This window comes from Maniola hyperantus, chromosome 13 (assembly GCF_902806685.2).
Source record: "Maniola hyperantus chromosome 13, iAphHyp1.2, whole genome shotgun sequence".
NCBI lineage: Eukaryota > Metazoa > Arthropoda > Insecta > Lepidoptera > Nymphalidae > Maniola > Maniola hyperantus.
This window is the reverse complement of record NC_048548.1, coordinates 6,838,135-6,863,309: the sequence shown is the minus strand read 5'-3', so window position 1 is coordinate 6,863,309 and position 25,175 is coordinate 6,838,135. Positions and strand designations below refer to the sequence as shown.

General features: G+C 35.2%; 1 protein-coding gene across 3 annotated transcripts; it reads left to right on the top strand.

Moving 5' to 3' along the window:
- The first annotated feature begins 1,163 nt into the window (after positions 1-1,163).
- LOC117988014 (dopaminechrome tautomerase-like) lies at positions 1,164-25,087 on the top strand. 3 transcript variants are annotated; one of them, XM_069502422.1, is made up of 8 exons: positions 1,164-1,189; positions 3,868-3,953; positions 15,759-16,010; positions 16,674-16,843; positions 19,553-19,717; positions 21,539-21,710; positions 23,665-23,846; positions 24,531-25,087. In XM_069502422.1, exons 1-8 carry the CDS (start codon positions 1,179-1,181, stop codon positions 24,966-24,968), a joined length of 1,476 nt encoding a protein of 491 aa, XP_069358523.1. In that variant the 5' UTR covers positions 1,164-1,178; the 3' UTR covers positions 24,969-25,087. The 3 variants fall into 3 exon arrangements, with proteins under 3 accessions (XP_069358523.1, XP_034831008.1, XP_034831005.1); XM_034975117.2 differs by lacking the exons at positions 1,164-1,189; positions 3,868-3,953 and adding an exon at positions 7,118-7,274; XM_034975114.2 differs by lacking the exons at positions 1,164-1,189; positions 3,868-3,953 and adding an exon at positions 13,353-13,568.
- The last annotated feature ends 88 nt before the right edge of the window (positions 25,088-25,175 follow it).

Below are 25,175 nucleotides of genomic sequence, written 5' to 3'. Positions count from 1 at the left end.
TTTAACTAAAAGGGGATTACCTTAATTTGTACCAAATCGTGACTGCGTTAACTATGTACATAGATAGAACACCCTCATGTACAGGAAAATACGTTCTCAATATTTCTATGACCGAGATTATGCACCGAGATAAACAATAACTTATTGTGCAGGTATTTACGTCTGCAAATAAGTCGTCTTTATGTAAATAGTAGTAATACGTCATCAATAATCCTGCGCAATCGATAGTTCTCAAAAAGTTTTTTGGTGACGGCCAAGATTGACACCCACACGCTTCACGCACCACACAGTGGAATACTTGGATGAAGGATACTATCTCTATGGTGGAATATATTTGCTTTGCTGTCTTGTCATTATATGTATTTTGCTTTAATTTGTTTGCTGTCCAGTGTAGTTCCAGAACATCTCATCACATAAAAAAAACAAGTAGGTACTAATAAGTATTATAAAGTAACGTGAAAGTGTGTCTGTCTGTCTGTCGTTTTTTTTGACACACAGTCGTTTGGTACAGAGTTAAATTGCAACCCGTAGATGATCGTCTATTTTTATCCCGGCAAAAACCGAAGACATCCTACGAATTTTTTGAGAAACCTAAATCCACGCGAGAAATGTCACGGGTGTTATCAAGTAAATAAATAAATAAAACCGCCAAGTGTGACCCAGGCTACCCACCGAGGGTTCACCGAGGGATTTTAGAATTAAACGTATAAATATTTACGCGTTGTTAACGCGTTAAAAACTGTGCTAAGTAGTGTAAGTAAGTACTTAATATTTAAATAATAACCCTCTTTTCAGAATTTTCGCTAGTCAAACTTAGGAGGTAAGGGCGAATCAAGTGGGAATATAATTTTAAAGTCAAAACTATGCTGTTTACAAACATATAAAAATCTAATTTAGAAGATGCCAATAATAAATAAGTAAATATCTAGATCATTTTGATACGGAACCCTAAAATGTTTCTTTCAAGCATTTCAATTTAGTATCAAGCCAGTAGAGACTTGTACCTTCTCCAAACCGAAACGAAAGATTGATTTCTAGGTGAATGGTTTTAATTAACTCAGAGGGGCCTGCGGAAGCCCTACCACCCGGCTAGATCACTATTGCAAAGCAATCGTTCTTCGTCACTGAGCAGACGAAAAACATTCAGCTATGGACAGGTGCAGTAAGCAGATAAAACAATGGCCACCGGGTAAGCAAATGTTTATTTCCCTACTACTTATTCTAAGCTACCATAAAGTATGTAGGTAAGTACTTAGTTCTCTATTCTGTGGTAAACCTATAAGTAGGTACCTACTTATGTGTTATATGTAATTTTAAATACCCTGTAAATAATCACGCTTTTATTTTGTAATCTTTTTAGTGGATTTCAATGCGGTTTTCACTTTTCATATTTCCTGTTCATAGGCAATGCACCTAGCTAGAGTTACATTGCCTATAAAGGTTTAAATAATAATAATAATAAATATGCTTTATTGTTTTCATTACTGCTAGTAGTATGTACAATGTTTTATCTAATAGGTATATCTAAACTAAAAACTAACAATAAACAATAGGTCGCAAACTCAGCATAGCCGAGCACCGCTCACAATGCTCAGCGCTGGTTTTCAGTTTGCGCCATAATTTGCATTGATAAAGACGCACCGCGCCCGTTGCGTTATCTCTTTATTGATCAATAAATTTTTTTTTTTTATTTAAACTAAACAGTGACATAGAAAAAAGAGCAAAATCCACTTATAATGAATTCATTCACAAAAAAATCGGCATCTTATTCGGGGCTCTCGGATATTCCGGGCTCGCATTTCTATCTTTTTAGAGTTAGGTGCGTTTTAATTAAATATCACTAGCTTTTACGGTGAAGGAAAACATCGTGAGTAAACCTGCATGCCTGAAAGTTGGCCAGCGTGGTGGACCTATGGCCTAAGCTCTCAGAATGCTGAGAGGAGACCTGTGCTTAGTAGTGGCCAGAAATAGATTAAGATGGATTATGATGATGATGACTATGAAAACGTGGGCGTCTGCTAGAATTAATAAAATTATCAGAAATATTCACGAATCCGGGTTATGGATGAAGAATAATAATTATCGTACCAAAAGTGGACTGTAGAAATTGTTCCACAAAAATAAAAATATTCAATTTTCAAAAATATTTTTTTAAAAGCTCCATTTCCTTAGAAATCTTAATTACCAAAAATACCTATCTATACCTATTATATTACGTACCTTACGTACGTACCGTACGTATCTTTTTTATATACACCCTCTTTAAATACGTTCGATATAAAGCTGTCCGATACTTATAATTATTTATGGACTAATTTACCGTCGCGTCGTGGCAGTCAATATTTTTTTGTCAATACAAAACAAACTCAATAAACAATTTTACGGTATTTAATTTAAACACTTTCGTTTCCTGAGCTAATTTTATTGAAACTTTACGTTACTCCTGACTCGGCCCATTTTTTTTTTCATCACTATAGTTTATGAGTTCTGTACCCTACATCATCAGGGTTGAGCAGTTGGGACTTGGAATCCAAGCATAAAGTAATTGCTTAGTACCTACTATGAACACTACCTGAATATTGATAACTTTAGGCGGGCAGTAGCCCTGCAGCATCAGGATTAAGGAGTTGGATCTAGAAATTTTAATGACACCACCACGGAAACTTCTACTGATGACTTCAAAAAATTGCAAATTGGCCCAGAAACCTCGAAATAATCGGTTACATAGATACATAAATGTATGTACGAATTGAGAACCACCTCCTTTTTGGAAGTCGGCGAAAAAGGACCTATTATAATATCTGTCTCCGGGTCTTTCACTATATCCGTGCAAAAAATACCATCGATCGTTAGTCTGTTGCGGCATGATTGAAGGACAAACCAACAAACAAACACACTTTCGCATTTATAATATTAGTAGGGATACCAATCGATTCGTCAGTCTACCAACTAACTTCTGAGAAGTTTTGTGTTAATTTAAGTAGTTCGTACCCCGGCGTTTTGAAATAAAAAGTTTTGAAAGAATTTGGAAGAATGATTTTGACTTGACAACCTCAAGTTCATTTAAAAATGAAGACGTAATTAGGCAATAACACTGACCTCTACTAATACAAGTATCTACGCTGGATTCGCTAAATTGCCGACCTGTTTTTGAAGCATCTTGATTATCACCATTTTGACGCTGATAGCAGTGAGCGTCATGGGACCGTACTCGGAACTAAATGTCAGTGATGACTGATGAGACATCTGTCAACATAGTGTCGACACGAGAGACCATAAATAATATTATTATTTTGACACAGTGTGAATTTTAATTCCTGGTAGGCTAGGTAAAATAAGCACCTTTCCAGTAAGTAACTACGTACAGTAGCGGTCAGGAAATATTGTACATCGGCCTTTAAAAGCGGAGATAGCGGTTTCGTCACTCTGTCCTTTTCGTCGTTGTTGTCTCTCGTTGTTGTCGTTGTTGGATGTCTCTGTCGTTGAGATTGACAAAACGTTCAATAGGTATGAGTTACAGAGACAACGCTCTATGAAGCCGAAATCTCGTTCTAAAGGTCGATGTACAATATTTCTTGCCGGCTACTGTATAGGAATTTAAGGTCTACGCTCGGTGTGGCCGGGCGCTTTAAATCGGCACAAAAGATACCTCTCGTTGTCATTTTATATGGCACATAACATTTCCAGCGTACCTACGGTACATTAAGTATGTCCATTTCAGTGGGCAATAAGGTCTACACACTTTTTGCCTGTTTAATTGCCACTTGTCACGCTTTTTCCATAAAACTCGTTCTCATAATGAACGTCATCCATACACACACTAGGTATTTAAATGAGGGTACTCATTTACTTTTTTCTCATTGGCAGGTTTGCGTATGAATATCCTCGTATTTCACCTTATGCTAGACGACGATGCAGTCTGAGACAATTTGCACTTGGAAATGATTTTGCAGGTAAGATTTACCCCAATATGGTTCTAACACTAGGTAGTTAGTAAAATACAGCTAGGTAATCTCCAATCTACTGAGCGAAAATCCAAGCTCAACAAGTCACCAGACTCACCAAACAGACTATCATAAGGAATTTTTAAAAACCTCATGCAGCTGTCACACCTGAGGTTTTTAAAAATTCCGTGAGGAGTCTTTGATTTTCCGGGACAAAAGTCTATGTTAGTATCCGGGATGCAACTGTACCAAATTTCATAAAAATCACTTTTGCTCTTTTGATTTTCTTTGAACTCTTTGATTTTCACAGTAAAACGAACTTATGTTCGTCCCGGGAGGTCCTACTAACTTTGTAGTATGTTCCAAATTTCATCAGAACCGGTTAAACGGATGGACGGATGGAAACGTTTACGATCTATCGTAAAACTATGAGATGGACCGTGCAAAGCTAGCAGACGGACAGAAAGACAAACTTTTGCATTTATTATATTAGTAAATATTATTTTTAATCTGACCCAATTATGAATCAATTCAAATCACGTCCGGGTTCGATTAGCTCGGATTCGAGGTCCCAAACTCTTGCTTTAAATCAAAACTACTGAATTCGTCAAGGTATCTCCGGTCATTGTTGATTGTTTTATTATTTATGGCGTAAAATATAAACGGTAGGCCGCGGTTATCGGATCGCTGCTGCGTTACTAAAACATCGTTTATTTATAAGTTAAATTTATTTGTATTCTCGTGTAGTAAAGTGTTTGAAGGACCTACGTGTAATGTGTGAAACAAATCACGCACTGTCATGCGTGTTGTGTACCTACTGTACAGAACTACCTGATAGGCAAATCTAATTTTCAAATTTTTTTTAAATTACAAAAATAATAAAATCATAAATATTTTTCATAAATAGTAATACCTGTTGGCTATTGTTAAGAATTAGAAGTAACAAGTTGATAAAATTCAAGAAGACCAATAAAATAATACGAAGGTCTATCTACCTACTAATGTTCTACTTACTTACTAATAAACATAATGACGTAAATAAATAACCTCCTTTTTAAAAAGTCTGTTAATAAAATGCAGTTGAAAATTGTGTTATTAAGGTGATTTGATAGACCCAGTCGCGAAAATTCAAATTTTAGTTAGTTTTTCGAAAATAGTAGACTAATCATACATCAAAGGCTTATGGTAATGAGTTTAGTGGAACTTTTATGCATCTACATATTTTTCCATAAAACTTTGGTCAAAAATACTCATTTACTTCATATTTGTGCAAATCTGGGAATATTCAGAAAATTATCTTTCAGGAACAAACTCCTCCTCCTCCTTTTATGGGCAGTCGCGTAAAAACATAATATTGGGATACCGAATAGAGTATATCATTGAAAATGTGTTAGTAGATTTGACCTCGGTCTATTAAAATCGGGAAGAAGGTCGAGTTTTTTTATAGATACCAGTTTAATATTTTGATATCTAGAACCTATAAACACAGGATGCACAAAAACGTGCGAACCTACGAGTTTAATTATTCATGTTAATAAGGTAAGCTTTACTTTACATAGTAGCATTAAAGTAATATTGCATTAGGTACTACTTAATTAATTTTTTTTTAAACAAAATATATTAAAACAGTATCTATGTGTCCCCTGGTGCCCCCTGCGAATCAGCGAACGAGGATATGACGACCGAAGAGTGGCGGGATAACCATTCCAAATGGCTTGGCTTTAAATAACACAGACCAGAGACGGGCAGCAGCGTCACTGGTGCGAAATGGCCTACAGCCCTGCGCTGACCAACCCGCCTGCCCAGCGTGGTCAGTATGGGCATTACTTCTAATGAGCAGCGCCAACAGACAAAGGCCCCCAGTCCCCGGCAGCCCTGCTATTCCCGATTACGGTAAGGTGGTGGGGAGCGGGTGGATGAGGAAGGCTGAGGACCGTATTTGGTGGCTTGCTCTTGGAAAGGCCTATGTCCAGCAGTGGACGCAAACAGGCTGATGGATTGGATAGACGCCTATTTGATAAAGGTGCACAGGTTAGAATCTTCAAACTGCAAGATATATAATTTTATTTATTGTCTTATTTTTAAGAAGAGAAAATATTGAAAATCCTTGAACTTATCCTATATAGGTATCTAGGTGTCTACAATATAGGAAAAAAACGTGATAAAATAGTCTAGGTTGAATCACTGTAAGTATAATATTATTAAAAATGCGAAAGTATGTCTGTTAGTTTGCTGGTTTGTCCTTTAATCATGTCGCAACTTAGCAACGGATCGACGTAATTTTTAGGGTTCCATACCTCAAAAGGAAAAACGGAACCCTTATAGGATCACTTTGTTGTCTGTCTGTCTGTCTGTCTGTCCGTCTGTCTGTCAAGAAACCTACAGGGTACTTCCCATTGACCTAGAATCTTGAAATTTGGCAGGTAGGTAGATCTTATAGCTGACATTTGGGGAAAATCTGAAAACCGTGAATTTATGGTTAGATCACACAAAAAAAATTAATTGTGGTCATGAACTAATAATTAGTATTTTCAACTTTCGAAGTGAGTGACTATATCAAGTGGGGTATCATATGAAAGGTCTTCACCTGTACATTCTTAAACAGTTTTTTTTAATGCATCATAGTTTTTGAATTATCATCATCGAAAAAATACGACTGTAGTACGGAACCCTCATTTCGCGAGCCTGACTCGCACTTGGCCGGTTTTTTGCATGGATGTAGACTAATTAATGACCTCCAGAGAGTCAAAGGCTACTTTTTGTTTACGGAAAATTAAAAGATTTCCACGGGATAGATTTAAATAAGAATATTTAGACATTCTGATATTTTAGTAAAGTAAGTTGTGACAGTAAAATCCAGACACGATATTTTGGCGCTGTTTGCAAGAGCACGCAAACATTTGAGGGGCGCAATGTGTCCGCAAGTTTATTTTTAAGAAACACATTAGTCATGTCCTTTAATAATTCTAAATTAATATTCTAAAAAATTAATAAAAGCCAATAAAGTTCTTTATGTTCACGCTCGACTCGCATAAAAAGTTGGTTAACGTATGCGTGCGCGTTTATTATGTGGGTGTGTCGCCTCTTGACGTTTTTGTGTACTTCAAATGAATATGGTTCCTAGATATAGCAAGAATTGTGCTATATAAAACAAATGATCGATTGAATATTAAAAATACATACATATTTATATTTAGTGATGTTTCCTCACAGTCAGCGCTCGTCCTTCGTGAGAGACGCTCGCATGTAAATTGCTCATACAAAATTACTTTATGTGATATTTTTACCTCGTTTACAAACAACCGGAAGTAACTTCTTAATAATACTCAGGTACGTAAGCTTTGTCATAATATTGCTATCAAAATGTACCTAATTAAAATGTTCTTTTTGTCAACATGGAATATAATGTAATATACCTACCCCTTATATATTAACATAACTTTAGTAGATACATAAATAAAAGTAACTCTATCGAATTTGTCCGTCTGTGCAGTCTAATCTTCAAAATTACGGTAGGAATTTTCACATGGTTTTCACCAATGAAGTTATAAAGGTGTGGTGTAACAAAATTGGCTGAACTCTGATGATAATAACTGTCGAATAACTCGATGAAACCTGCGCTACGTGTGAGCTTTCTTGGTGAACGCTGCTGCTACACTTACATATTTAATTTAATTTAAAAGAATGTTCTCTGAAAATGATCCTCTTAAATACACCTTAAAAATCCAACGCTATAAACCAAAAAAAAAAAAAAAAACACCGGCCAAGTGCGAGTCGGCCTCGCACACCGAGGGTTCCCTACTACAGTCGTATTTTTCAGCATTTCGAACGATAAATCAAAAACTATTAGGCATAAAAATAAATAAAAATCTGATTTAGAATGTCCAGGTAAAGGTCTTTCATATTATGATATCCCTTTTGGTATGGTGATCTTATTCTTACTTGAAAAGTTGAAAATACTAATGAATTATTTGTTTATGAATATATTTTAATTTTTTTGTGATGTATAACCACAAATTCAGATTTTTCTCTTTACGTGTGCAATAAGACCTACCTACCTGCCAAAAATTCATGATTCTCGGTCAACGGGAAGTACCCTGTACTACCCTGTAGGTTTTTGACAGACTAAACCAAATCGATAATTCTTTATTTTCACAAAAGCTGCATATAGGTACTTATAGGTCAATTCATGTAAATATAGTGAAGATCTGATAAATAGTTTTAGTGATGGTTTATTATTTCCAAGTTACGATTTGCAAAAAAAAAAACTGGATAAATCTCAGTCAATCAGACTCAATCCAGGGCCGGTCTGCACTGGTGCTGTAATTTGGGGGCCACATTGTGAGGGTACGGCACAGGCGTGTTAGCACAATTAAAGAAGCTCGCGCGCGAGCACAATATGTATCTTTATTGAAAAATTAAAAAAAAACTCGCACTCGTTTCACTGGCGAATCTGGTTTTGTTTAATTTGTAAGAAGTCAAGCGATGTTCACTCAATAAGTATATTGTTCAGTATTTGGATTCGATGTCCTGAGCTTAAGAGCTTTCATTATAAGTGAGCATCGTTACTGTAAAACTCAAGAATCACTTGTCGAAAACACACAAATGTCATTCCTCCTATTCTGGAAAATAGAAATTTGAACGTCACCCAAACAAATGTATTTCTTGGTAAAATATTTGAATGGTCATATGTTTCGCAAAATTCTTATCTCAAAGGGCGCCACTCGCTAGTTTAGTACTTAGTTCGTCTAGGGCGCCAACTTTGCTCGGGCCGGGTGGTGCTGTCAATCTTAAACTGCGTCATAAATCATAATATTATTATCTATACTGTAATTACCAGGACCGAGATTTAAAAAAAAAGAGAAATTCCGGTGATTGGTTATTTTAGTCTGTGTCATATTCTGTCGTAGTGCGTCGTAGGATCGTAAGGTTAATAGCATAATTATTATAACCTCTGAACAAAGATATCATTTTATGTATGCTTTGATCAGTGAATTTGCTCATAAACGACGTAACCGGTCACTATAAAGATATCGTACTATTACAGGTTTTATAATGTCATTTAGTTTAATTTACAAAAGTATAGTATAAAGGCTACTTCTTTACTAAGACAGTGGTAGGATATTATAATTAGGTATTATATGTATACGTAGGGGTGTGTATGAGAAGCAATCAATAAGAATTTCTTCATTTTCATGGTAGTTCATCGCATTAAATTGTTAAACCTACACCTGTTTTTTTGACAAATCGGATTATGTGGGATTTCTACACAGTACACACTAAGATCCTCCGGTGATCATCCTCAGCGGGATTTCGGGAACTCTAAAGAACGTGCACCGGTGCCTCTCTTGCGCGACGGCCAGTGGGCTCATCATAGAGGATGTATTCACCTGGCCTCATGCACCTTGATGTAGGCACGACAGCATGGTTATCCCACTGTAACCACTCGCGACCCCGAGGTCCCATCGCCCGAGACTACTTGATGGATAGTTCAGGGCATTGATCAGCGCCGCCCCGATGTCTCCACCTCCGAAAAAGATCGCTCGCACCCGATCCCCTTAACGACCTCTTTCTTGATTAGTACTACGTTAACAGAAGGAGATCTCGATGAAATTGTCATACTCTAGAGCTAAGATGAAAATGAACTGACGCTATTTTGCTTGTTCCAACTTCCAAGACACTTCATTCGCATTCTTTTACCTCCTTGGTGAAAAGGTAGCACAAAGGGTCTGCTATCTAATCTAATCTTAAGTAGGTAAAAGACCTTGAACATTCATGGCAAAAAAATCTACAGGACAAGCATAGTTAACATTAGCTACAATCTCACGATATGAGAAAAACTTAATTGATCTCATCCGTAAAGTATTTGAACGATTTGTACAAAACAAAAAATAACAAAAATTTAAAATCAACGTAGCAATAAAGACTATTGTTACTATGGATACCTAAACCTGTCCACATTAGGAAACGATCTAAGTTTTGCCATAGCGAATTTTTAATACATATTAGGACTCCATGTATTCGTAATAATTGAGAGGTATTTTATTAGGGTTCCGTACCTCAAAAGGAAAAACGAAACCCTTATAGGATCACTTTGTTGTCTGTCTGTCTGTCTGTCTGTCAAGAAATCTATATTGTACTTTCCGTTGGCCTAGATTCATGAAATTTGGCAGTAGGTATCTTATAGCGCACGTAGGGAATAAATTCGAAAACCGTGAATTAGTGGCTACATTACAAAAACAAATTAAAATGTGTTCATGAACAAATAATTGGGTAGTATTTTCAACTTTCAAAGTAAGAAAAAGTAAATTCCACGTGGGATATCACGTGAAAGGGCTTTATATCTGTACATTCTAAAACAGATTTTCATTTATTTTTATGCGTTATACTTTTTTTTATAACTGATCCGCATTTTAGCGTTTAAACTACCGTGAGTGATTTCCATTCTAAATACTATCTGTCCCGGCCGGTGAGTAAAGCCGGGACAGATAGTATTTAGAACTGATTCGCACTTTGTCGGTTTTTTATTTCATTCATCGCACGCCGTTATTTTCGTTGCAATTTGTAAGCTAGGTGGGGCCTCACTTTAATAGCACGTATCATATCATTTCAGGGTGTAAGATATGTAATTCAGCCTAAAACTCATAAATGGGTCGACTAATCGATGATACTTATCTACTTGTTGGCCCTGTCGATCCAGGGACTAGAATTAAAATACCTATTGAGGAAAAAATGGAACATTATTCTAACTGTAGGACTTTGGTTTTCCTTTAACGGGTGGTGGAGGTTACAATTAAAATGTTTCTTGTGGAAACTGGCAGCTGGTCAAATCTAGGCAAAAAGCTGATGTGTAGTTACTTAAAAAAAAGCTATTTTCTGGTCCAAGGAAGAAAGAAATAATGGATTCTCGTAAAAAAAAATTGGTGTTAGAGTTTGATTTTTAGTTGGTCTAGCCTAAGCGATCGCCCACGGCTTAGCTCCTAAAACCTAGTCTTAATAAGAACATTCCAGGGGTGATTTCACCAATGTAAAATTGTCTTATCTGAGTGTAAATTTGATATTTTGGCAGGTTTTCAATACAAAAACTGTCATTATGCCCAATTAATTCCTAAGTTAACCGTCACTTGACGTTGGTAAACTCGGCACTAAGCATAATAATATGGGTACTGAATTATATTTTTTTACTTAATACTCGGGAGTCAGGTGTGATTGTTTGTAGATATTAGATATGCCAGAAATCTTAGAGTCATCTAAGAAGATATTAGATATGCCAGCAATCTTAGCGTACCGGAACTAATTAGGTATTACCTATATATACACTTACTCCACTTTAGCGTTTAGCATGATAGTCAAGTGCAAAACTGAGCAATGTGTAGATAGATTAATAAACATTTGTGGTTACATAGACCAAGTGTAATGGTTTAGAGTTAATAATAGGCAAGTTCAATGTCACGATGAGTAGAATAATAATTGTGAATAGGTACTATAATCATTTATGCGAATCGGATTCTACCAGATTACGTAACAGGTACTTAAAATAGCATCATTATATATTCAAACATAATCAATATAACAATAATACCTACTTAATTTCCATTTCAAAGTCACGAGGGTCGCAACTCGCTAATAGTTGAACTAAACAATCCCTATTTTCTCTTTTGCAACATCAATTATTACCGATTAGTAATTATTGAGATACCTACTCATTTTCCTCATCTTCATTTTCCATCCGAGCCTATATTAACAACTAGCTCGTATAATTATTTCCCAGTTGTCACTTGTTAGTATTCTTTGGAGTTTTCACTTGTGTGTGTTAATAAAAATCTTTAGGTGTTTAAACTTTCCAATTTAATTTTTAATGAAATATATAAAATCTGTTAAAAGAAAATATATTACAAGTAGCGTCATCTTTTTTAAATATTTCTGTAATAGTGATAAAAAATATACTTAATAGAATTTTTTCACCATTAAGCATTCGTATTGGCTAGATAATAATCTAATATACATTATAAGTAGTTGTGGGAAAACAATAACGTCAATAAATTGATTAATTTTAATTTACAGAGCTATAAACAGGAACCGTTTGCATATTCATTAAAGTCGTGAATATAATTTTAATGACAAAATAATTACTCCTGTAAGTAATACTTACTAGCTTTTTTCATGTAAGCAACTTATCATAAAACATTAAATGACTATCGCTTGTTATGGGTGCTATTAAGTACGTATATTATTTGCATGTCTTCAAGTTTGTAATTTCGAATATTGTGCATTAGATAGAAGTAGGCACTTATTTGTAATGGTGTTTCTTTATATACTTGTATCTATGTAAGGCGATAGTTCAGTGTGTTAAAAGTTGTTTTCCAGATGCTTTTTTACGAATTCCTTTTAAGTTAAAAGATGTGAGTAAATAATAATAGGTATCTAATAATAGTAAAACACTTGTTTTTTAGATTAGTTGTTGTTTATCTATAATGAAACTAGCTTATGCTCGCGACTTCATCCGCATGGACTGCATAAATTTCAAACCCCTTAGGGGTTGAATTTTCAATAATCATTTCTTAGCGGAAGACGGCATAATAAATAGATATATGCAGATATTATGCATGCCAAATTTCAGCTCGATCCTCCCAGTGGTTTGAGCTGTGCGTTGATATATCAGTCAGTCAGTCATTCAGCTTTTCCTTATATAGATTCGTAGGTTCAAATTTTATTTTTTTATTTTATCAGCTATCAATTATTATTATTATCATCGGAAAGATTTGCATAGTAAGGTATGGTAAAACTTTCAACGTTGTTTTGTGGACAGGGCTCTCTAAAACTCGATTGAACCAAAGAATACCGTTGCATATTGTGTTAGATTATTGAAATAAACGTAACGGTTGGCAAATCTTTTGGACAGAGCCGTTAGTTCCACATTTTATTTGACCGTATGTACACGTTCGACTAAAATGGTGTTTTCTTTTGCTGTGTTTTTTTTGGAAGTGTTGTAAATAAAAAACTTACAGAAATATTATACAGAAAACTATAAATATCTATCAAACGAGTAGGAACGTGTGTGTGGCCGTGAGAAAAAATATTATGTGATAAAAATAATGGTAATAGGAATAGGTATAGACCTGGTTATTAGAGTCTAAAAGATACACACAAAATATCTAACTTGAATTTTATAGGACGTTTACCTAATTGACACGAAAAGGATGGCGCTGCTCTTAGTTTACCTAAGTTTGAAGTAGTTACCTAAATAGTAAATTAGGACCATTATCTTCAAAACCTTCTTTACTAATTTCTATCACAGCCTTGAAATTAAACTGTGTTTCTATAGAGCGAATTCGGGAAAGAAAATATTTATGTGATCAATACACTGATTAAGACTTACGTGGAAAACTGCTGTTTATAGTGTAGTTTCAATAGATCATACAAAAGTCATAAAAGTCACATCAATTCTTTACTACCTACAATAACATTAAGAATAAATTAAGTAATCGGTTATTACGTGTTTGTTATTTAACATGATATAAAAAAATACTCAAGTCTTAGTTACTTAGTAGTTGTGAAAAGTGTAAGGCGAGATGACGACACTTCGACAAAACAGAGTATGCCGATCGCTTCTCACTCATTATGGTAATTTTATTTTCTTAAAACCTATACCTATACCTATACAGCCACGTCCTCACCAGTAAATAAATAAATATTCAATAAATGTCCATCGTGTCGGCTTATTCCATTTACCCACCATAAAACAGCCACCCTTGGGTTACTCAGAAACGTGTGTCCTTGTCTATCCGCATTGTGGCATTATGAACGGAATTTGTACATCATTTTTTAGTCTGGGGTGGCTAGACTAGACGGATACATCTATGGGTGGATAAACGGAATAAAGCTATCGTATAGTCGGCGAAAATTATTGCGTCGAAGCCTTGTCGAAGCACGTTATTTTCGTTCGTTATGAACGTCGAAAGTAAACTTTGCAGCGAAAATATTGTACGTCGGCTGCAGTAACTATCAATATAGAGTAAAGACACTATCCCACGTAAGTTATGAAAGCTTCAAAATTAGTGTCTGACGTTTTGAAAATAACAAACAACCTCTATTTTAATTTAATTATATGCTTTAATAATAAAAAAATGCTACAAATACAATTTTTTGAATTAAATACTTATGAGACGTATTACCGCCGTACTCAGAGTCGCTAATCGTTACTTAAGATTGAGTTAAAACGAGACAGATTTATGTGAGAGATATAGCTCTGTTTCGTTTTAACTAAACTTAAGTAACGATTAAGCGACTCTTAGTACGGCGGTTATTGTTGTATTTTTCAAAAGAAAACGGTGTAAACCATAATTTTGACTTTCTAAAACGCTTAGTTGTAAAGTTGCGGTTTTTGACTTTTACAACAACTTACGTGGGAGGTAGGTAATATTAATATTATGACAAAAAAAATTATTGGTGTTAACAGAACACGACTTTAATAAATATTTAAGAATTAGTTTTATGTATTGCTATTATTTATTCATAGGATCTTGTGGTTAAAACAAGTTTGGCGGCATAAAACTTATTTAATTTTAATAATAGGTTTATAAATATAGGTTTAAAAAAATATTAACTGCCCATAGATAAGTATTATTATTAGATAATAATTTAAAAGAAAGATGAAATATATTCTAACACGAGTGTTTACAACCAACCATTTACCAACATTTGGTAGGTGAAATTTTACCTTAAATCAAAAATATAAAAACCGGCCAAGTGCATGGCGGGCCACGCGCAGTGTAGGGTTCCGTAGTCCAAAAGTTTGCTGGGTCAGCTAGTATAACAATAAATCAATCTAGTTTAGATTGATTTATGAAACGAATAGGATTACGATCAATCACAAATACAATAGATACAATAAAACTATAATATACATTAATATGCAACTCATAATATCTACATACAATAATTAACCTCGAAAATCAGCAATTGGCTGATAGAGGGGGGGAGACACTTGACTCTAATAAAAATTAGCACTTTAAAACATCATATTTTACAAACGGATCTAGAAATCGAAAAATGATGTTCCCACACCCACAGTATTTTTGAAAGACCTATTCAACGATACCCCACACTATGGGGTAGACGAGAAAAAAAATTCATCCCCACTTTACATGTAGGGGAGCTACCCTAAAAAAAATATTTATCACAATTTTATTTCACCACTTTGTCGGCGTGATTAATATTTAAATACCCATGCCAAATTACAGATTTCTAGCACTAATAGTCTGAGATTAACCGAGGACGGACGGACGGACGGACATGGCGAAACTATAAAAAAGGGTTTCTTGTTTACTACGGAACCCTAAAAAAGGACGAAATGTTGTTTAATTTCTTCTGCACCATTACGAATCTATAAATTATTTATAGGTAGTACAAAAATAAATATCCATTTGCTTGCATACATAAATTATAATTGCAGTCAAATAAGCCGCACAATCCTCGTTCAAAAAATCTACCAACAGGTTATTAGATATATTTACCTACTTTGGCAAAAGACAACATTTTTTACGAGCTTCATAAATTTAAATACCCATTTATACTTTATACATTATAATATTAATAATGATATATTATAATATATCCACGGCCCACTTAATGATTTTTAACTTGTGCGTAACACAATACTATTTCATCGCTTATGCAAAAATGCGTAGGTACAAAGGCCACGTGGATCTCCTGCGCATTTCCGCGAGAAATGTCAGGCGATTTATTAACCTTACATTTCATCTTATAAAAATGGATTTTGTATTATGATAGGTTGTTATTTTCTTGTTTCAGATCCCCAACTTTTAGACATTTACAAGGCGGAAATGGCGTACGGTATAGAGAGATTTTTCCTTCTATCGTACTGTCTAGCCTGCTGTTGGCCTGCGGCGTTTGGCGCTAGAAACAGTTTGAGGATAGTGAAGCAATGGCCCGCGTTAGAATTCCGCTTCCCCTCTGAGGAAGCACGACATCTTGCCATGGATAAACGATATTACGTCCCTGGTGCTTCCGTGCCGATCGACGTTGACGTCCAGCATAGAAGTGGTAATAAATACCTACAACTTTTAACATTTAAACATACTTATTTAAACACAAAGGGCATTATGACACTACCCTCAAGTACCAATTTTATTTAGTGACTTTGAAGTATACCTATTAATTACTAGCTTATGCCCGCGACTTCGTCCGCGTGGACTACACAAATTTCAAACCCCTATTTCGCCCCCTTAGGGGTTGAATTTTCAAAAATCCTTTCTTAGCGGATGCTAACGTCATAATAGCTATCTACATGACAAATTTCAGCCCGATCCGTCCAGTAGTTTGAGCTGTGCGTTGGTAGATCAGTCAGTCAGTCAGTAACCTTTTCTTTTATATGTATATTCAGATATGACATGCATCGGCAATGGCATTGTTATCGTTGCAAGAGGGACTTCGGCATTAATTATTACCTATCCGATTTTAATAATTGAAAGACATCCCGGCACTGTGTAACGACTCCCGAGTCCCGGCGTAGATTGTCGGATTTTAAAACTGGCGGTGCGAAATGTTTGATAGATCTACGTATGTACCAAGTCTCCTTTATACATATAACTTGTTTATTTCTGGATCTTTTTGTATGCTAAATTTGTTTCGATGGCAGTCAAGTATAAAATTGAATGTAGGTACATAATAAGTTAAACTTACTAGGCTATTTTTTTCTATTTAAAGGAGGACAAAAGTCTCGAATATTCGTGACGAATCCCAGATTCGACGAAGGACGCCCCGTGACCTTCGGCACCGTTGATGATGAGGGATTCATCAATGGCTATCCCGACTACTCCTGGCACGATAACCAAGGACAAAACTGTGACGGGATGACTTCTGTATTTAGAGTTGCTGTAAGTGTTTTTGGGATATGTAAGTGTTATCTATACAAAATACAAACTAATATTAAAAAACAAACTCAAATAAACAAAAAAAAAATGAAAAAAAAGTAAAAGTGTGTCAGTCTATTTGACTAACTTTTCGTGGCCTATCCGCTTAACCTATTTTGACGGGTATTGAGATAGATTGCATCCCGGAGATAGATATCTAGGCTACTTTTTATGCTGAAAAAAAAAAACAAAAAGTTCTGACGGAAATTTAAAAACTCAAATCCACGCCGATAAAGTCGCGGGCCTCATCTAGTTATTACTAAAATTATTAGTAGGAAGCTTCACTTTCGTTCTGTGAATTTAGACCGTTAGGTGTATTTATCTAATAAGTATGTTGCAGTCGGTAATAGTGATCACTTTGTATTGTAGCAAATATTATGTAATAGGTACTTAAGTGCTAATGGATTTAGAGTGCATTGCACTCGGTTAAGTACCTACCCGCGACATTCAAAATAATTATATCATTCGTGTAATTCCCGTTATCGTAATTCGTAACGCACAGATGATGTTTGGTTATCACTTAGTTGCCTTCAAATTCATGTTTCGGAAATCCCTTGACCAGATGTGTCAGACTGGATTTTCTAAAGTGCCATAGACTAAATTTGGGGTGTGCTAGCGCGCCAGACTAAAAATAACTACACACATAATTATACTATGGTAGTAGGTACCTAGGTATCTTTATTTAGTTTTGTATTAAGTTTGATCCTTATAATTACACTAGGTAGATTAATCGGTAAATAACATCGATATTCGCTGTCTTTCACAACAAGAGTAAACAATAATGACTTTACTTCTCTTGTTGGTTTGTTTTAATTCATTTTCATTTCAAAAAAATATTATTGATTTGAACGGACAACGATAATGAAGAGCGCACGCGTAGCCAAAATATTTTTGATATGATTCTGAGACGCGTGCGTTTCACATGACCCTTCACCCGTAGGTATATGTCATGTAATTAATACCCTTATCTGTAATGAATTATCATAAAACTACAAAATTCTATTAATCTGGAATAATAATAATGAGTAAATACCTACCTACCTAGATATAAATAAATATATGATAATGAATAGGCCATCGTTGCAATAATACTTCTTATGTCTGTACTATAAACCTACCTATCAACTGTTTTAATTAACAAATAGACGATCAGCTATTCTCAAAAAAATCTTAAATTTTCTAAAAATCTATATCTGTAATATAAAATTCAAAGTCCTGACTGACTGACTTATATCAACTCACAGACTAAACCGCTCTGGTCGTAGAGACATGAAATTTAGAGGTGTGTTCTTTGTTAAGAGTAGGTATCCACTAGGAAAAGATTTTTCGAAATTCCATCCCTAAGTGGGTTAAATGGGGGTTTGAAATTTATGTAGTCCACGCGGACGAAGTCGCGAGCATAAGCTAGTAAATAAATAAAAGGTAAAGCTGACTGACTGACTGACTGATCTATTAACGCATAGCTTAAACTACTGGACGGATCGGGCTGAGATTTAGAATGCAGATAACTATTATAACGTAGAGATCAGCTAAGAAAGGATTTTTGAAAATTCAATCCCTAAATCAGTTAAACAGGGGTTTGAAATTTGTGTAGATAGTCTACGCGGACGTAGTCGTCGGCATAAGCTAGTATTTTATTTTAAGTGAAAGGAATCTTTGTTTAATTTTACAAATTAAATATTCGTTAAGTTTTCAGCTGTTGCTTTCACAATGAAAATATGACGCACCTAGAGAGAACTTGTTTTTCCGTACTTTCATACGTAAACAGTAGATAGGCGCAGCTGTAATATAACGATAACAATTTAAAAAATCCGTTTGTTTTAGTTTTCTTATAGTGATTGTCGTTGTGTATGTTTTCCTTTTATTATAGTCAAATAGCGGATGTATATACTTACTGAAGATTTCGAAAGCAGCCTTTGTTTAGTTTTACTAATTAAATATTAGTTAAGTTTTCAGCTGTTTCTTTCACAGTGAAATGACGCAGAGAATAACTTGTTTTTCCGTACTTTCTTATGAAAACAATAGGTGGGCTTAGCTGTTGTCGAGCTCAGTATTTTTCATTTTATCATCATTAAATAAAATTGCAGCTGTATTTACATTGCTTTCGAATATTAAGATTTTGGAAACGATTGTATATTAAGTAGGCACATATACCCAGATACCCGTGCAAACCCGCTAGTATCTAATGAATAAAATTTATAAAAACTTTATAGGTAGGTACAGTACCTAAATAAATATGCATTTAAGTAACTTTAGTATAGTTACTGTACTACTACATAAGGATAATACTTGTGTATTGCGCGTAGGTAGTACGTCTGTCGCTCCTCTCTTCAAAGGTGAAGACTATTATCCATACTAGATAATATTATAAAATGCGAAAGTGTGTCTGTCTGCTAGCTTTTCACGGCCTAACAGTTCACCCAAGAGTTCACAGAGTTAGCTACACCCCGGGAAAGGACATAGGCTGCTTTTTATCCCGAAAGGTCAAAGAGTTCCCACGGGATTTTTAAAGAACCTAAATCCACGCGGACGAAGTCGCGGGCATCATCTAGTAAGCAATAAGGCTGCCATTGCATGCAAATATGTTAATTTTTAGTCTGTTTACCTGTTTTATATTTTTATTGCAAAAAAGGCTTCTATATTATTAAGAAATATATTATGTTCTGATTTCAGATAGACACATGCAGCCGGTTATGGGTGATGGATGCGGGGAAGATAGGCGAGAAACAAGTGTGTCCACCGCAACTGCTCGCCTTCGACCTGAACACCGACCAGCTCGTGTACCGCCACAAAGTGAATGCACCTAACTATATCGCTACGTCATTGTTTATAACCCCGGTAAGTTCCACTGCCATCTCCAAAACTTTCCAAGACTTCTTGGCTTCCATTTTCTCCGCCAGCACACGCACCTTCAAAAGAAGAGTGAATAAAAACCTTCTAAGCAGGCGCGCTCTACTCTAGACAGATCGTCATTTACTAGTTGAACAACGCTCTACGAAGTGATGTACGAATCCGCAATCTCTTTTCAAAGGTCGATGTACAATATTTCCTACCGGGTACAGTATACCTATTGTTAGCGACGCTGATGTCGTAGTAGGTACCAATGCAATAGCGCGGCACTACCGATAAGAAATTGAGCCCTTGTCGTAGGCACTTAGCAGAATATTGTGCAAAACTGTGTTTCTTCCTAGGGACAAACCGAGCGAAGTTCTACTGCAAATGTAACATTTTTAAATTAAGTATATAGGGCAGCGCTCTGCGCAGACAAAACGATGAAGAGAATTTATAGGTAATATTGTGCTTTCACGAAATCTACGTAAATATCTACCTATAATTATCTATTATGCGTTAATAAGAACAAACCCTTTCAATTAAATCTTGTATAGGTAGGTACCTATCTTGTATAAAATATCTTGACGATAGCGGAGCAAAAAATCTTAATCATTTTTCAAACATTTATTAATTGAATAATCACAAGCACGTCGATTTACAATTACTTTGTAAATCGATGCACGAGCATAATAAAAACTTAAATAATAGGAATATTAGTTTTCTGTTAATGGTAAGCAACCAATTAATGTTACGAATGATAATAATTATTACTAATTTATTAAACCATGAACAATTCAAACAATTAGTTACTTGACTGATTAATAAAACCTAGAATGAAAAATGAAAATTGCAAAACATGGATTCAACGACCATCGTGTTATCATTAATTGTTCGAATGGTCAATTAACCATAGGTATATACCAAATATTTATATTATTAACTAGCTGATGCCCGCGACTTTGTCCGCGCGGAATTAAGTTTTTCAAAAATCCCGTGGAAACTCTTTGATTTTCCGGCATAAAAAGTGGCCTAGTCACTCTCCAGGTCTTTATCTATACCCATGCAAAAAATCACGTCAATCCGTTGCACCGTTGCTACGTGATTGAAGGACAAACCAACAAACCAACAAATCAACAAACAAACACACTTTTGCATTTATAATAAGGGTACTGATTGGATGCCTATAAAACGAACAATTAATGGTCCTGAATTCAGGCTAGCTAGTAACGAGTACCTATTTAAAGGTCTATGCTTGTATAACAAGACGTGTGAAGTTAATAATTCGAGTAAACATTGTGAATAAAAGGCACTGACCTCTACCACTACTAATACAAGTAGGGGAGAGCAGGTAGGATTCGTACATTTTTTTTGTTTGTGATTGGATGCCTGTAAAACGAACAATTAATGTACTTACCTAAATTCTGGCTAGTAACCACGTAGAACGACATCGATTCCTTCGTACGCCTTCTTCAGAGAAGGTAATAATTTGAGTAAACATTGTAAATAAAAGGCATTGACCTCTCTCTACTTATACAAGACGTACGCTCAGTACGCTGGACTGGGACACGTGAACGTACTCGGATCTGACAACGTGATGTTAACAAGAAGCCCATTTGACACAGTGTCAAGTTTAATTCCCGTGCCTGAAATAGGGTCCCGTTGGCGCCCTTCGTGTACGGAACCCAATAGCTCAAATTCTAAACAATAAAATCATGAACTAATGTGCTTTGCAGTGCTTTCAAATAATATAGCTTCCGTTGAGGAATTTAGGTGTTCTGGAGTCTGAATGAATTTGTGAAGATACCTACTATAATGTTTTCGTTAAAGGTCGTTGACGTGCGAGGCGAAGACCCGAATGACTGTTCTGATACTTTCGTCTACGTGGCCGATGTGTCAGGCTACGGACTGTTGGTGGTGGACGTGGCCAACGACCGATCCTGGAGGGTGACCCACCGTTACCTTTACCCATACCCGAATCATGGTACTTTTACCATTGATGGTGAGTTATTTATTACTACCTATCTACAGTACCCTCTTAGCCAAAAACAAAAGCGGCGATAGCTTAGTGGTTAACTAACTTTAGCCTCCTATTCGGGGGGTCGGGGTTCGGTCCCGGGCACATACATCTAACTTATCGGAGCTATATGCGTTTTAAATAATTAAATATCAAACATCCTACCGTCAACTGCATTCCGAACCAGTGGTAAATTAAACTAGTTGACGATTCAAAAGCACTTGTTAAAGTTTACTTGAGTAAAAATCTATTCTATTCTATTCATCGTGAGGAAACCTGGTTAGAGGAAAACAAAAATTATCACATTAATTGTGAGCGAAGTTAGCGGAAGTTGTCTGAAGCGTGCCCTGCAGTAATGGTGACCCAAAAATGAATCATATTAATATTAGATTATTTTCTTCTTCAGACGAACCTAAATCCACACGGACGAAGTGGAGGAATCATCGTTTTGGTTTTTAAAAATCCTATGGGAACTTTTTAATAACTGTGTGAGTTATTAAAAAGTAAAGTAGCCAAATGTCCGTCTTCGGTACATACAAGTTATCTCTTTACCAACTTTCTCAAAATTGGTTAAACAAATGAGCCATGAAAAGCTAACAGGCAGACCTTAGACATACCTACTGACACACTTCCATATCTTTCTCTATAATATAAAAATGAATCACTAAATGTGTTGGTCATTGCAAATCTCAAGAACCGCTGAACCGATTTCGCTAATTCTTTTTTATAATATTCCTTGAAGTACGAGGATGGTTCTTACGGAGAGAAGAATTTTAAAAATTTAATCGACTGTTAGGCGGAACGAAGTTCGCCAGGGCAGCTATTTTATTATAAATGCCTGATCGGTCTATGCTTTGGATTTAACACCCTAGATTTTGATGATAATTCACCGGAGCCGTAGATGCCCACCAGACTAGACCAGAGACAATTTAGAAATTATAAATGCCGAAATTGCCCCTGCTGAATCGACCTAGACCTTACACACTATTGCGCCAGGGAAGTCGTCAATAACATGCTATACTTATACAGGGTTACAGGAAAAGAGGACACGATCCCGTTAGGGGGTTATAGTACAGGACATTAGCTATCAAACGACCCCTAAAGTGCTTATGCGAAAGTGTATCGTTTTCGAGTTATTAATTTTTTTATTTTTTTCTTGATAAAGGGGTGTTTGCCACTTTGAAAATTAATAAAAAAAAGGAACAATATATTTCATCAGATTTTTTTTTATTTCTTGCTAGTACATATCCTTGTTAATAATAAACAGTTACAAAACAAGAAAAATCTTCAAGCATTTTAAAATTATAGCCCAAAAACTGTACAAGTTTTCGATTTTTAAATTTAATTATTTGAATAACTTGCAAATTTTCTGTAAAAATTACTATGGCACTTATCCTGCGGTTTTTTTTTTAAATTTTATCTATTTGTACCAATGGATAGCTACTGAAACGTAGATGTTTTTAAAATAATCCGCAGGATAAGTGCCATAGTAATTTTTACAGAAAATTTGCAAGTTATTCAAATAATTAAATTTAAAAATCGAAAACTTGTACAGTTATTGGGCTGTAATTTTAAAATGCTTGAAGATTTTTCTTGTTTTGTAACTGTTTATTATTAACAAGGATATGTACTAGCTAGAAATAAAAAAAAATCTGATGAAATACATTGTTCCTTTTTTTTATTAATTTTCAAAGTGGCAAACACCCCTTTAGCAAGAAAAAAATAAAAAAAATGAATAACTCGAAAACGATACACTTTCGCATAAGCACTTTAGGGGTTGTTTGATAGCTAATATCTTGTACTATAACCCTTTAACGCGATCGTGTCCTATTTTCCTGTAACCCTGTATAATATTTTCTTTTAATACTTATTGACTTTGTTTATTGTTATTATATTATCTTGTTCTAAAATAAAATGTGAGTGACATTTCCCTTTAAAGGTGAGAGCTTCGATCTGATGGACGGAGTACTAGGCTTGGCGCTGTCGCCATACGAGCCCGGACAAGATCGATTCCTCTACTTCCACGCTTTGGCCTCCACCACAGAAAACGTCGTCCGTACCAGCGTTCTCCGAAATGAGTCGTTCATTTCTGATTCTAATGCTAATCCGTATTCTATTAATGTAAGTATACCGACTCTAAAATGATTATGAATATAATAATCTATATACATCAGATACATAAAACGAAAAGCTGACTGACTGACTCACTGACTGATCTATCAACGCACAGCTCAAACAACCTGGACGGATCGGGCTGAAATTTGACATGCATATAGATATTATGGCGAAGACATAGGTACGCTAAGAAAGGATTTTTGAAAATTCAACCACTAAGGGGGTAAAATAGGGGCTTGAAATTTATGTAGTCCATGCGGACGAAGCTAGTATTATAAACAAGGTTTTCTAAAGCGTTATTGTCAACCATATAATTTTTGCAGTCTCGTAATCGTAATCCATTGTAATCATTTCCTTATTCGCTTCTTACGAAATAACAGCCTGCTATTATGTAGATACAGTCGACCTTTATTTAGATGCTAAGATTATTATAGAATATACTTACTTAGATTGTTTTTATTGACAATAATATTATAAAGAAATACGTAGTTCATCATCCTCTTTGGATAAGGTTATATTATCTGGGGTTTCATAACACACTTGGAAAATTTAGATTACTTAAGTACCACATACCATTTAACATTTATTTTAAGTCAGTACTAATACAATTTGACCTGTATAAATAAACTGTGTACCGTTGTACCTACATGTAAATCTGTACAAAACAACTGTAAAACTATTTGTGTACAGGTCTTTCCTGAAGAACGACCAAACCAGTCGGCAGCCGAAGCTATGGATAAAAACGGCGTCCTGTATTTTGGACTGATGGAGCCACCAGGCATATGGTGTTGGAACTCGGCGACCGAATTTTCTACTAGGAACTTCCACCAAATCGCAATCAATAGAGAAACCTTACAATTTTCAAGTGGAATGAAAATAGTTAATAACCTCAAAGGAGAACAAGAACTATGGGCTTTGACCTCCAGTTTCCAAAGAGTAATGACTGGATCGATAAGTGCCGATAGAGTTAATTTTAGGATTCACGCTGAGAAAATTCCGAAGTTACTTGGCAATTCAGCATGTTCGATGCCACCAAGAGATAATTCAATTGGTAATCATGCTCATCGCATATCAGCTCCGGAAGTACCAAAATATTCTTTTAAATATGGTGCCGTATCGTATTTGTAGGTATTATAAGTCAATTTTTTTGTTTGAATTTATGTGGTATGCGTTGCCATATTATAGAAATAATTAACATTGTTTGTTATCGATTGTACTGCATAAATTATTATTTTAGTTCATAAATATTATCTTTTTTATTTCATCCCAAAAAAAATAGCTTTAAACTTTTAAAATAGACCCATGAAATATGGAAATCTATTTAATAATAGATTT